General features: G+C 42.5%; 1 protein-coding gene across 3 annotated transcripts; it reads right to left on the bottom strand.

The window, feature by feature from the left end:
* Positions 1 to 2,054: 2,054 nt before the first annotated feature.
* On the bottom strand, positions 2,055 to 12,471 carry LOC135544365 (solute carrier family 35 member E4-like). Of its 3 annotated transcripts, none has more exons than XM_064971917.1 (3): positions 12,348 to 12,471; positions 9,779 to 10,392; positions 2,055 to 4,957 (listed from the first exon to the last, which is right to left on the bottom strand). In XM_064971917.1, the coding sequence occupies exons 2-3, from the start codon at positions 10,371 to 10,373 to the stop codon at positions 4,437 to 4,439; spliced, it is 1,116 nt and encodes a 371-aa protein (XP_064827989.1). In that variant the 5' UTR covers positions 10,374 to 10,392; positions 12,348 to 12,471; the 3' UTR covers positions 2,055 to 4,436. The 3 variants fall into 3 exon arrangements, with proteins under 3 accessions (XP_064827989.1, XP_064827987.1, XP_064827988.1); XM_064971915.1 differs by lacking the exon at positions 12,348 to 12,471 and adding an exon at positions 10,915 to 11,336; XM_064971916.1 differs by lacking the exon at positions 12,348 to 12,471 and adding an exon at positions 11,015 to 11,335.
* Positions 12,472 to 12,637: the final 166 nt, after the last annotated feature.

Below are 12,637 nucleotides of genomic sequence, written 5' to 3'. Positions count from 1 at the left end.
GACAAAAAGCTCTTAATCAACTCAGCGGGTGAGTGAAGAGTTGTTTAGAGAGCCCTATATACAAATAATTGGAAAGGAAGTGAAAGGGTTAAATACAAGGGAAGAAGGGGAGCAACAACACTGCCTTATTCAGGCAAAAAAGCGACTGTTCACTGTTTACAGAGAGCCAAGACATCCCTGTATGGAAAGACAGAACACACACACATTTGGCAGAAGATGGATAGCAAATCCAATCTACTCTCATTATGTTATTTTCTTAAGGTTGAGACTAGTGATGGGAGGGAGGGGGGGGTTGATACAATTACGTAGAGATATTTGACGATATACAGTGCATTCGGAAATGATTCAGACCCCTTCCCTTTTTCCACATGTTGTTACTTTACAGCCTTATTCTAAAATGGATTAAATAAAAAAAACATCCTAATCAATCTACATACAATGAAAAGCAAAAACATGTTTGTAGACATTTTAGCAAAAAAACATTAACAGAAATACATAATATTTACATAAGTATTCAGACCTTTTGCCATGAGACTCAAAATTGAGCTCAGGTGCATCCTGTTTCCATTGATTATCCTTGATTGGAGTCCACCTGTGGTAAATTCAATTGATTTGACATGAATTGGATTGGCACACAGCTGTCTATATAAGGCCTCACTGTGACAGTGCATGTCAGAAAAAAAACAAGCCACGAGGACAAAGAATTGTCCGTCGAGCTCCGAGAAAGGGTTATGTCAAGGCACAGATCTGAGGAAGGGTTGCAAAAGATTTATGCAGCGTTGAAGGTCTCCATGAACACAGTGGCCTCCATCATTCTTAAATGGAAAAAGTTTGGAACCACCAAGACTCTTCCTAGAGCTGGCGGCCTGGCCAAGCTGAAAATCGGGAGAAGGGCCTTGATCAAGGAGGTGACCAAGAACCCGATGGTCCCTCTAACAGAGCTCAAGAGTTCCTCTGTGGAGATGGCAGAAACTTCCAGAAGGACAACCATCTCTGCAGCACTCCACCAATCCGTCCTTTATGGTAGAGTGGCCAGATGGAAGCCCCTCCTCAGTAAAAGGCATGACAGCCTGCTTGGAGTTTGCCAAAAGGCACCTAAAGGACTCTCAAACCATGAGAAACAAGATTCTCTGGTCTAATAAAACCAAGATTGAACTCTTTGAACTCTCTGAATGGGAAGAATCACGTCTGGAGGAAAACTAGCAACATCCCTACTTTAAAGCATGGTGGTGGCAGTATCAAACTGTGTGGATGTTTTTCCAGAGGCATGGACTGGGAGACTAGTCAGGATCGAGGGAAAGATTAACAGAACAAAGTATAGAGATCCTTGATGAAAACCTGCTCCAGAGCACTCAGGACCTCAGACACGGGGGCGGAGATCAATCTGCAAAAATGTCTAAAAACCTGTTTTACTTTGTCATGAGTTAGTGTGTAGATTAGGGGACAAATCATTTTTTAATCAATTTTAGAATAAGGCTGTAACATAACAAAATGTTAAAGTCAAGGGGTCTGAATATGTTCCGAATGCACTGTATTGTTTTGACAATATCACAATATTATTTTTGCGCTAGTTGGCTGTACCTGCACCACAACTCCAGTATTTCTCCTTCATAGCTTGTTCTAAATCCTCTTAAATAGGGAGCACTTTTATTTCCATGTACCTCTACAGTAGACATTTGTTGAGCAATACATTTGGAACATTGAATCACTATATCGCATGTTGGTACCGAAGTATCATGGTAATATCGTATCGTGAGCTCACTGGCAACTCCCAGTCCGAGTTCAGACTGGGGGATTTTGAGGTCAAACATATCAGTAACTGGGAAATGCCTCCACCACGTGGTGAGCTCAACTAAATACATACAGAATAGTACATCGGTTAGTGCTATCCGGGAACCATGGGACATCCCTACCCTTACCATACCAGTAGTGTGGCCATCTACTTTACCAGTGTTTTCAGTTCGTTTTTTAAAACTGTACTTTGTGTGTTTGCTTAGTGTGTCTAGACATGCCATTTAGCTTTTTGTTAATCTAAAAATAAGACAGGAAATATGTTCTTGAACCAGTATATATTTGAGCCAGCCATGATTGTAAAATACATAAATATAATAAAATGATTTACATTTAACTTTTGCAGACATCAAAAACAGTACATACACATGAGCCCTATGCTGTAAAGGCAGCATCTCCAAAACTCGTCAGTGCAATATGAGCTTTGCCCCACCCTCAAAAGATAACTCCGTATGAACAAATCAAACCACGATCTGTGAAGCTGGTACAGTCAGATATATATATATATATATTCTAAGGGCTGTGTGATTGAAAAGCCCTCATCGTCAATCCAAAGGTACTAAATCAAATTGGCTTTTAAAAACAGTAGGCAATTTAACAGATTATAAACAGTTGACAAACCGTGGTTGTGGGCAGACATGCTTTCAGCTGCTTGATCTCTCTTCAACTGCTAACTTACATAAGTTATTAAACAAATGGTCTTTAACAAGCCATGTTGAAGACTGAGGTATTTAAACTAACATCAATAACAAGACCCTCTTGATACAACTCTTGAATGTTAAAACAAATGGGTGACTGGCATGAATCTGATCTTCATTCCAACGTCTCATTTATCAGGTCGAGGCTGGCAACAAATCATTCTGTGTCTACTGCTGTGCATATGGCAACATATTAGGGGGAAAAAGAACAGGTGGGTAACAAAATATATATATAACCATTTCCCATTAGAGAGCAACTTTGTTGTCCAGTGTCTATCCGAGGCTGAACTGAACAGAAGCTAAACAAAGTAGTCAATGTTCGGCACACTGGAAGGTTATTTTGACTGGGGAAGGAAGATTAGAAACATCTTCATAAGCTCATTTCTGTACATTGACTATACATGCAATTTTACACCTGGATCTGAGTTATGCAAGACCTCCAGTCACATGCCTGTTTGCCAAGTGGCAGACCAGTTGATTAGACCTCCAGCTACTGAGTGACCACTGTCATGTCAGTGCTATAGACCAGGGTTTCCCAACCCCCCCTCCTACACAGCTGATTCAAATAACCAACTCATCATCAAGCTTTGATTATTTGAATTAGCTGTGTAGTGGTACAGGCAAAAAAAGCTCCAACCGTACACCCAGTCGGGGGGGGGCAGGACCAACTTTGGGAAACCCTGCTATAGACAAGATACTGTAAGCGCTTTCAAACTTCAATTACATATATATTTTTTTTTTAAACGTAGATGGCAAAACTAAAACATCCTTTGTCCTTTCTAAGACCCATAAACAGCAAGGTCCCTTACCCAGTTCAAAAAGCAGAAGAAAAATAAACAATAAAACTAAAATGTCTTAATAAATATTCAAATGTATTGTAATGGGATTTACAATAACACTGTCCAGCAGAGGTTAAGGGAGACTAAACGTAAAAGGTTAAAAATAGAGGCACCCTCTGAGTGGAGACATGAAACCTGGCAGAGTAGACATTTGTTCGGCCCAGGAGTAGCAGTAAGGAGGATCATGAAATCCTTTTTATGATCTCTCCCAGAAGAAAAGAACTGTACTAAAGATGAGTGAGACTCCTTAGAGTGAATGGGCCTAATAATAGAGGTTTTCTGCAGTGAGAACTGCTGTTCAGGTTGGAGGTTATTAAACTCATTATAATAGGTTCCTTTTATTAAGAGGAAATGCAATAAGAGGTTGCTGAGCAGGACAAAGTGCTTGCCTCAGATCTGCGCTTCACCATGCAGTAGATTAACAGTGTGGCTCACTGACCTCCATGCCTACAAACAGCCAACAGAAATGATATGATGACCCTGTTAGCTTGCATGTCTCCGCCATTGTAAACGTTATCTAGACAAAAGCTATAGCACTAGAACAAATGCTACACCCCCATATTAAGATCCACCACATAAAAGCTGCCAGGAAACCTCATTCACACTGATACAAGACCAGGGGAAGGATAGGTAACAGTACCATGCTTATTTTATTTTATTTGTGCCCAACTATAGGAGGTGTTCCTAGTCCTTCCCTCCCAACAACCCATTGAGCACTCACTCATGTTGAACATTTTCACAGTGGAGTAGTGAGAGCAACACCTCATGAGATATATCACATTGTGTGCTAATGCATGCATATACCAGGATGTGTGCACGTATGGGTATTAGAACAGTGAAAACTCAACTGTCACTTTCATAAAGGCATCAGATTTTTTTTGTCAGCTGGCCTAGACTGACTTCTATGAGACCATGGCAGAAATAAATACATTGGCACAGTGAAGAGGTAAAAACGACCCAACAAACAAGTTCTGTCACTCATGTCATTATCAACTATGACCTCGAGGTTGAAGCTCATCTCCTGATCCTCTCCACAGAACCACCTGACTTAACTAACCCCGAAGGACAGGGTTGCTGTAAACAGTCCAACTCCTATCCTCCTTCTCTGTCAGTCTATCTTGTCCTCTCGCTTGCCATCGGCATCCCTGCTCCCCTGCTGGTCTTGGGGGGGTTGTGATGGGCCAGCGATGTCCTCCTCCCTCCCACGAATGAGCGCCCTGGCTTTGTCTCGCCGTGCGTCCATGTAGTCTGAGATAAATTCAGAGTTCTGGTAGATGAGCATGCCGGAGAGTGTGAGTGCCACGCCGACGCAGCTGAGCGCTGACATCTCGTTGCCGAACAGCAGCTGGGAGAGCAGCAGGTTGCCCACCACGCTCAGGTTGCCGAGGATGTGCAGGGTGACGGCGGAGGTGAGGGTTATGACGCAGCAGCTGGCCAGGTTGTACATGACAGAGCCCAGGCAGCTGAGCAGGATGAAGAGCCACAAGTTGTGGTCATAATGCATTGGAGACTCGAGCACGGCCCAGTTCTCCAGGGCCAGAGCAGCTACGGCCAGGATGCAGAAACTGGGGATGGACATCAGGTAGAGCAGGAACACAGAGTTGATCTTCTCCTCCTGGAGCAAGATACCTGAGAGACACACACAAAGAAAACCATTTAAATACAACCTACATAGAGACAGAACACACACACAAAAGTAGGCTTAACACGCAGTGGTCAAATGCATAGTCTGCCACACCTGCCATGTTCAGAACATCAAAATGTCAAAGGTTTGTTAACTCAGGAGTGGATTTGACATCATGAGACGAACAAGCTCATTATCATTACAGCTCTGTACAGTACACGCTGTACACTGACAAAACAAGTAGGTCAACAGCAAATATATGAACAAGTTCATACTGGTCAAATACAGAACCAGGATTCAAATGACACATTGTTCCTTTGAATGTAGCTAGGAGGTTGGTCAGATGATTTTAACTAGGACACCACTTAAGCCAACATAAGCCTCCAGCTGACATCAATTCCTAGTGGAAACAGAACACATCCATGATTCCTTACCTACGTTCGGTATTCATAAGCGGATGGACATTCTGCGCTTGACAGTGTGTAATGTAGTGATAGGACTTAATTACGGTAAACAGGTTGGAGCTCTCGGCCTGTTTTTTTGAGTGCTCCAACCAATGTTCCCTCTGAGTTACGGGCCTGCGAGGGTGTGTGCAGCTACCCCCAGGACTTCGCACAGAAGAAATAAGCGCGCGGAGAGAAGCTAGAGTTTTCCCCGTGAACACGATCAACGTTTCACTTTACTGCAATACTAGCCACTTTCAATGCAACAGGCCAATACAAAATGAACTATGCAGTACTTAGCATGCAAAATAACTATGCAAGAGATTTTGTTGTAGGCAGAATGCATCGGAGTAGGACTATTGCATTGACAGGCACTACTCAGGCCCGTATTCTACACAGACCGGTGCACCATAAGCAATCAGAGCTGTAGTAGGCCTATATCCAAAACAGACCATTACCATATATAGATCTGTGCCATTCCCTTTTTTATTCATTTCACCTTTATTTAACCAGGTAGGCTAGTTGAGAACAAGTTCTCATTTACAACTGCGACCTGGCCAAGATAAAGCAAAGTGACACAAACAGCAACACAGAGTTAGTTACACATGGAATAAACAAACATACAGTCAATAATACAATAGAAAAAAGTATAAATACAGTGTGTGCAAATGAGGTAGGATAAGAGAGTTGAGGCAATAAATAGGCCATAGTGGCAAAATAATTACAATATAGCAATTAAACACTGGAGTGATATGCGCAGAAGATGAATGTGCAAGTAGAGATACTGGGGTGCAAAGGAGCAAAATAAATAAATACATTATGGGGATGAGTTCGTTGGATGGGCTATTTACAGATGGGCTGTGTACAGGTACAGTGATCTGTGAGCTGCTCTGACAGCTGTTGCTTAAAGTTAGTGAGGGAGATATGAGTCTCCAGCTTCAGCAATTTTTGCAGTTCGTTCCAGTCATTGGCAGCAGAAAACTGGAAGGAAGGGCAGCCAAAGGGGGAATTGACTTTAGGGGTGACAAGAGAAATATACCTGCTGGAGTGTGTGCTACCGGTGGGTGCTGCTATGGTGACCAGTGAGCTGAGATAAGGCAGGGCTTTACCTAGCAAAGACTTCTAGATGACCTGGAGCCAGTGGGTTTGGCGATTAATATGAAGCGAGGTCCAGCCAACAAGAGCATACAGGTCACAGTGGTGGGTAGTATATGGGGCTTTGGTGACAAAACGGATGGCACTGTGATAGACTCCATCTACTTTGCTGAGAAGAGTGTTGGAGGCTATTTTGTAAATTACATTGCCGAAGTCAAGGATCGGTAGAATAATCAGTTTTACGAGGGTATGTTTGGCAGCATGAGTGAAGGATGCTTTGTTGCGAAATAGGAAGCCAATTCTAGATTTGATTTTGGATTGGAGATGCTTAATGTGAGTCTGAAAGGAGAGTTTACAGTCTAACCAGACACCTAGGTATTTGTAGTGGTCCACATATTCTAAGTCAGAACCTTCCAGAGTAGTGATACTGGACGGGCGGCAAGGCGTGGGCAGTGATCGGTTGAAGAGCATGCATTTCGTTTTACTTGCATTTAAGAGCAGTTGGAGGCCACGGAAGGAGACTTGTATGGCATTGAAGCTCGTCTGGAGGTTAGTTAACACAGTGTCCAAAGAAGGGCCAGAAGTATCCAGAATGGTGTCGTCTGCATAGAGGTGGATCAGAGAATCACCAGCAGCAAGAGCGACATTATTGATGTATACAGAGAATTGAGTCGGCCCGAGAATTGAACCCTGTGGAACCCCCATAGAGACTGCCAGAGGTCCGGACTACAGGCCCTCTGATTTGACACACTGAACTCTGTCTGAGAAGTAGATTAACCAGGTGAGGCAGTCATTTGAGAAACCAAGGCAGTTGAGTCTGGCAATAAGAATGTAGTGATTGACAGAGTCGAAAGCCTTGGCCAGGTTGATGAATAAAGCTGCACAGTATCGTCTCTTATCGATGGTGGTTATGATATCGTTTAGGACCTTGAGCGTGGCTGAGTTTCACCCATGACCAGCTCGGAAACCAGATTGCATAGCGGAGATGGTACGGTGGGATTTGAAATGGTCAGTGATCTGTTTGTTAACTTGGCTTTCGAAGACCTTAGAAAAGGCAGGGTAGGATAGATATAGGTCTGTAGCAGTTTGGGTCTAGAGTATCTCCCCCTTTGAAGAGGGGGATAACCGCGGCAGCTTTCCAATCTTTAGGGATCTCAGACGATACGAAAGAGGTTGAACATGCTAGTAATAGGGGCATTTTAGAAAGAAAGGGCCCAGATTGTCTAGCCCGGTGATTTATAGGGGTCCAGATTTTGCCGCTCTTTCAGAACATGTGGGAGCAAGCTGTACATATAGGGACAAACATAATACTGTAGAGCAAAGGTGTACATTAGACCACAAGAGGAAGATACACTTAGAGTGCATTTGCCATTCTGGTAAAAACAGGAAACCAAGAAATAACAGATGTAATGGCCAAAGCCATAAAATGCATAAATGTTAAATTGTATAGGACAGGAAACCAAAGTAAGGCCATGAGAGCATAGGACAGCTGGACTTACCAAGGTCAGAGGGACACACAAAGGAGGGGGTCAGCCAAATGACCAACAGATGGACTATAGACATAGGACATATATTTTTAGGACATGAAGAGAAGAGACACAATCTACTAGTCCTAATAAGGACAGACATACCAAAGAACACACCAAACTAAACATAAGGGGCCCATAGGATAAGATGGGGATGTATTATTTTTGGGACATGAAGAGGTCCTGCCACCATTATAACGTAACTGAAAGCAGATATGAGCGTTGTTGGGCGTGAACAAGCAGGAAGCACAGATTGAAAGATAATGGTGGCAGATGGACTGAGGGAAGTAACTTCATTTGCATGTGGGATGGACTCATATGCTGTATGTGTATAAATACAGAGCCAGTGCTCTGGAAAAGGGTGTGTTCCGCAGACCATCTAGGCTTCTGATATGTTTGTATTAAAAGCCTATATTGAATTCACAAGTTCTTGTAAGTGTTCTATTTTGTAACGATTCTCCACGACAAACATCAGCTATCTGGATTTGGGTGAAGGAGAAATGGGGGGGGGGGGGGGGAGTTGTTGTGGGGGGTGCAGGGCTGTTGACCGGGGTAGGGGTAGCCAGGTGGAAAGCATGGCCAGAGAATTGCTTAATGAAATTCTCAATTATCATGGATTTATCGGTGGTGACCGTGTTTCCTAGCCTCAGTGCAGTGGGCAGCTGGGAGGAGGTGCTCTTACTGAACTGAACTGTTACATATATCCTGAACTGTTGTTTATATCCTTTGTTCGTTAGTAAGTTATTAGCCCAGTTATAGATCATTTGTAGGCAGCAATGGGAGAGTGATTGGTTCCTACAAGAGCACCAAACTTGTGCATTTCTAGACATCCTTGAAAAGCCAGTCAGGTAAATAGATTTTTTTTGTCCTAAAGGGGCAGTTATATGGGAATAATTATACATTTTATTTTGTAAAGTAGTTTCTTGCATCAAACACCACAACAACATTTTCAGTCACCTCATTGTCCGATGGACAAGTGGATAAACAGGTTAATGTCAAGCCCTGCATGTCTTTTTCTTCAAAAGTCTCATGGAATGTAGGCCTACATTGAACACCTCACATTGGTTGCTACTGTAGGTTGAACGATAGAACAGCTATTTCCATGTTAAAATGTTAATGTCTCCATAGTTTTTGATGGTAGGCCTACATTATGATCAAATAGCCACAGTAGACTACTTGACCACCATTAAAACTACCTTAAAATGAGTACAGCCTCAGTGTTCACAGTAAATGTGAGCCGGAAGTTGCACAGAAAGTTTGCACTCAGCAGACCTGAAATTTGCTCAGTGGTGAAAAGAATTTTAGAAACATTGGCTCGAACCGGTTTACCAGGCAGGGACTAGTCCTTTTTGATATGTTTTCCATGGGTAAACTCGTCAGTAGTTTTGAAAGTTTCCTTAGCAACAGGCAACACAACATCTCTAGCTAGACTGGGTGTGTCACTTGAGGAGTGACTCAGAGCATCAGTGAAATGTTCCAACCCTAACTGCAGTGTGGGAAGTTTAATATAAACATAGGATTGAAGGGAACACCAAAACTACACTGATAGAGTATTTCAGTTAGGGGCATTATTTTCCACTCTCTTGAAGGGAAACTATTAAAGTACACAGGGTCATTCTGATTTATTCCAACATAACACCCATACATTAATTGCTTAGGCCTACCACAGTTATACAGACATTGTGTCAACACCCATCAGAAATGCAACATAATAACTATTATAAAAGCATAATAAAAAGGTAGCAGCTGGGACTTTACTCACTTTGCTGGATGGTTTTGACACCTCTCAACATTGTCGCAGCGAATACGAAGAAGCAACCGGTCTGGTCATACTGGACCTCGCCCATGATGCTGAACGAGGCTCCCAGACAGATGGGCATCATGGCCGTGTATTTCAGGATGTGATGCTGCTTGCCCAAGATAAGGGTGGAAATCGCCAGGGTGAAGATTGGCGTGGTGGTGTAGATAATTTGGGCAAATGACAGCTGGACATAGTTCAGACCCACGTTGCCAAACGCAATGCTGGCACAAAATGTCAAGCTCAATAGAAACACCTTCCATTTGGCGCTGTTGGTAAGGTCTTTATGCTTGTCAACACCGCCTTTGTGCTGGAGCATTCGAAGTTTAATAAGCCAAAAGTCCACCACTATTGCTGTCAACATGTGCAGGGCCGATAGCAGTAAGGGGTACCTGAAGTTGTACACTGCAAATATCCATTTGTTAAGACTGGAGATGGTCGTCCCCGTCACAAGCCAGACAATGACAGCGGACAGAAGGTGCAACATCTCCCCCATAGGCCTTTTTCCCGTCTTGCGCCGGGTCGCCTCGCATTTAGAGAGGCCATCGGTGCTAATCATGTTCTTTTCATCCTCTTTTCTGTAAGACAAACACATCTTGACTTCGTAATGCAAGAACAACACATTCGTGTCTGCACAAACTGTCCCGATTGCGTAACCCTTTTCGATACGGTCGGCGTTAGCTAGCCGTTTTCAGCTGTATAAAATGTCTCTCATCCTGATAATCGTCTCACAAAATAGATCTAACCTTAGCTAACTAACTTACTTGAGACTATTCTGTCGATTACATATCCATAGTTTTCTGTGTTGTTTTGCTGAGGTAAACACGGGTTTTTTACACCACGCTGAGACACGTGTTACTGTTTTGCATAGGAGATGGTTGTGTAACCAAATAGTAGTGACAGATGCTAGCTAGAGAGCAAGACAAGTGCGAAGTGGTAGGTAGCAGGAGATTGTTCTTCCTTGGAGAACTGCGGACCCTCCTACATCCTCTACTGGTGCGTCCGTGATTGGTTACAATTTAAAATCCCCAAATGATGACACAGAAAAGTTTTCAAATGGTATTATATTGGCTACATCCAGCTGGCTATATTTATCCTACCGTTGTTTGCCATGAATTACGTCGCCGGCCCGGAAATCAAACGGCCACTCGCTCTTGCAGCGGCTACAGTTGCAAGTAATGCCCATAGATAGAAACTTACTTCATGCGAGGGGTCTCGTCCTATCAGCAGAACTACGGCAATTCCTATACATACATTGTTCACGCATTGAAAAGATGAGGCCCCGCAAGGTCCTACACAGCGAAATGAGTGCACTGACCAAGCGTCATCTTTTTTTTTTTTTTTTTTTTTTTTTTTTTTTTTTTTTTTTTGCACGGACCTAGCGTCATCATTACGCCCTATTTCACATGCTTTGCGTCATCCGTGAAGTACGGAGGTAAAACTAGTTTATATTGGATATTAGGTTCTCTCGTCAAAGCATGCGATGGAGAAAATCCACACTTTTTAAAATGTATTATATATATATATATATATATAGCTTTCAATTTAACATCTCTTACACCAAGCGTGCCATGACAATTCAAATGATATATTCTGAATGAGGGAGTGGGCAAAAAATCCACCGTCTTTTGTTGTTGTTGAAATGTATTTATTTTTTTATTTGCATTCAAGCTTCAATAGCACTTACACAAAGCGTGCCATGACTATGAAAATGATTTATTCTGAATCGGGGAAGGATGGACACATTTTTTTCCTAATACATTTTTACAATAAATATATAATTATCATGATCATGGCACACTAGGTGTAAGAGGTATTGAAGATTGAAATCCAAAATCGTATTATTTAAAAATAACAATAAAAGTAAATAAAAGGGTGATGATTTCTCTCCATCCACCCCTGATTCAGAATATACCATCTTTATAGCAATGGCATGCTTGGTTCAATAGGTATTGATGAGAAAATCAATATCCACCAAATATCGAATATGTCGTGGCGATGTTGGCTAGCTAAACTCATGCGCAGAAATAAGTCATCGGGTCAAACGGTCGTCTAGCGCCGAACTGCGCATGTGCACGCCATCAAACACAAAGGTGTGACTTTCACGAGGTTGGAGTAATAACATGTTCAACTACTTAAGACATTGGCTCCAATCGAGGTTGTGCCTTTAGATTGCGAAAATGAACAGCTAATGCATTTTTTTTTTTTTTACTTCTCAAACCCCGGTGTGGTCTGCTTGACAAGCGTTCCAGGAAGTCTCGCGATGTTGCGTCTCTGGGTTTAGAAACTCTGTGCCTATTCTATCAGCTTAATTTATTATATAAACTACCCGTATACCTAAACAAGTCCGATTCAAACGTACTGTCGGACCAGAAAGGCCTGATAAACGATCATAGAATCGCCAGCTAATGTTGCCCACTGCAACAATTGACCAGCTAAAATAGCGAACGTGAACCATGTTCCCCAAATGTAACATCACGCGGCAGCATAAAGGCATTAATGACTATTAGTTGTGCCTTTTGGTTACATTTACCTCTGTAGTTGTGTATCTTTGTCTTGGTAACATCACAAAAAACATCCCAGGCGAACGAGCTGAGCTGACTGCTCGTCTGCCTCAGTGCCTCGTTATCGCCCGATCAGCTGTACCGCTCACGTCACTGCTCTCTAACTGCAACCAATAGATATTGTTACAACTCTGCAATCAGAGATATTACAACACTGTGTATATACATAATATGACATATGAAATGTCTTTATTCTTTTGGAACTTGTGTGAGTGTAATATTTACTGTTCACTTTGTTTATCACTTTCACTTGCTTTGG

The sequence above is a fragment of the Oncorhynchus masou genome, chromosome 8 (assembly GCF_036934945.1).
Source record: "Oncorhynchus masou masou isolate Uvic2021 chromosome 8, UVic_Omas_1.1, whole genome shotgun sequence".
Lineage (NCBI taxonomy): Eukaryota > Metazoa > Chordata > Actinopteri > Salmoniformes > Salmonidae > Oncorhynchus > Oncorhynchus masou.
The sequence above is the reverse complement of the archived record's forward strand: the minus strand, read 5'-3'. Positions and strand labels throughout refer to the sequence as shown.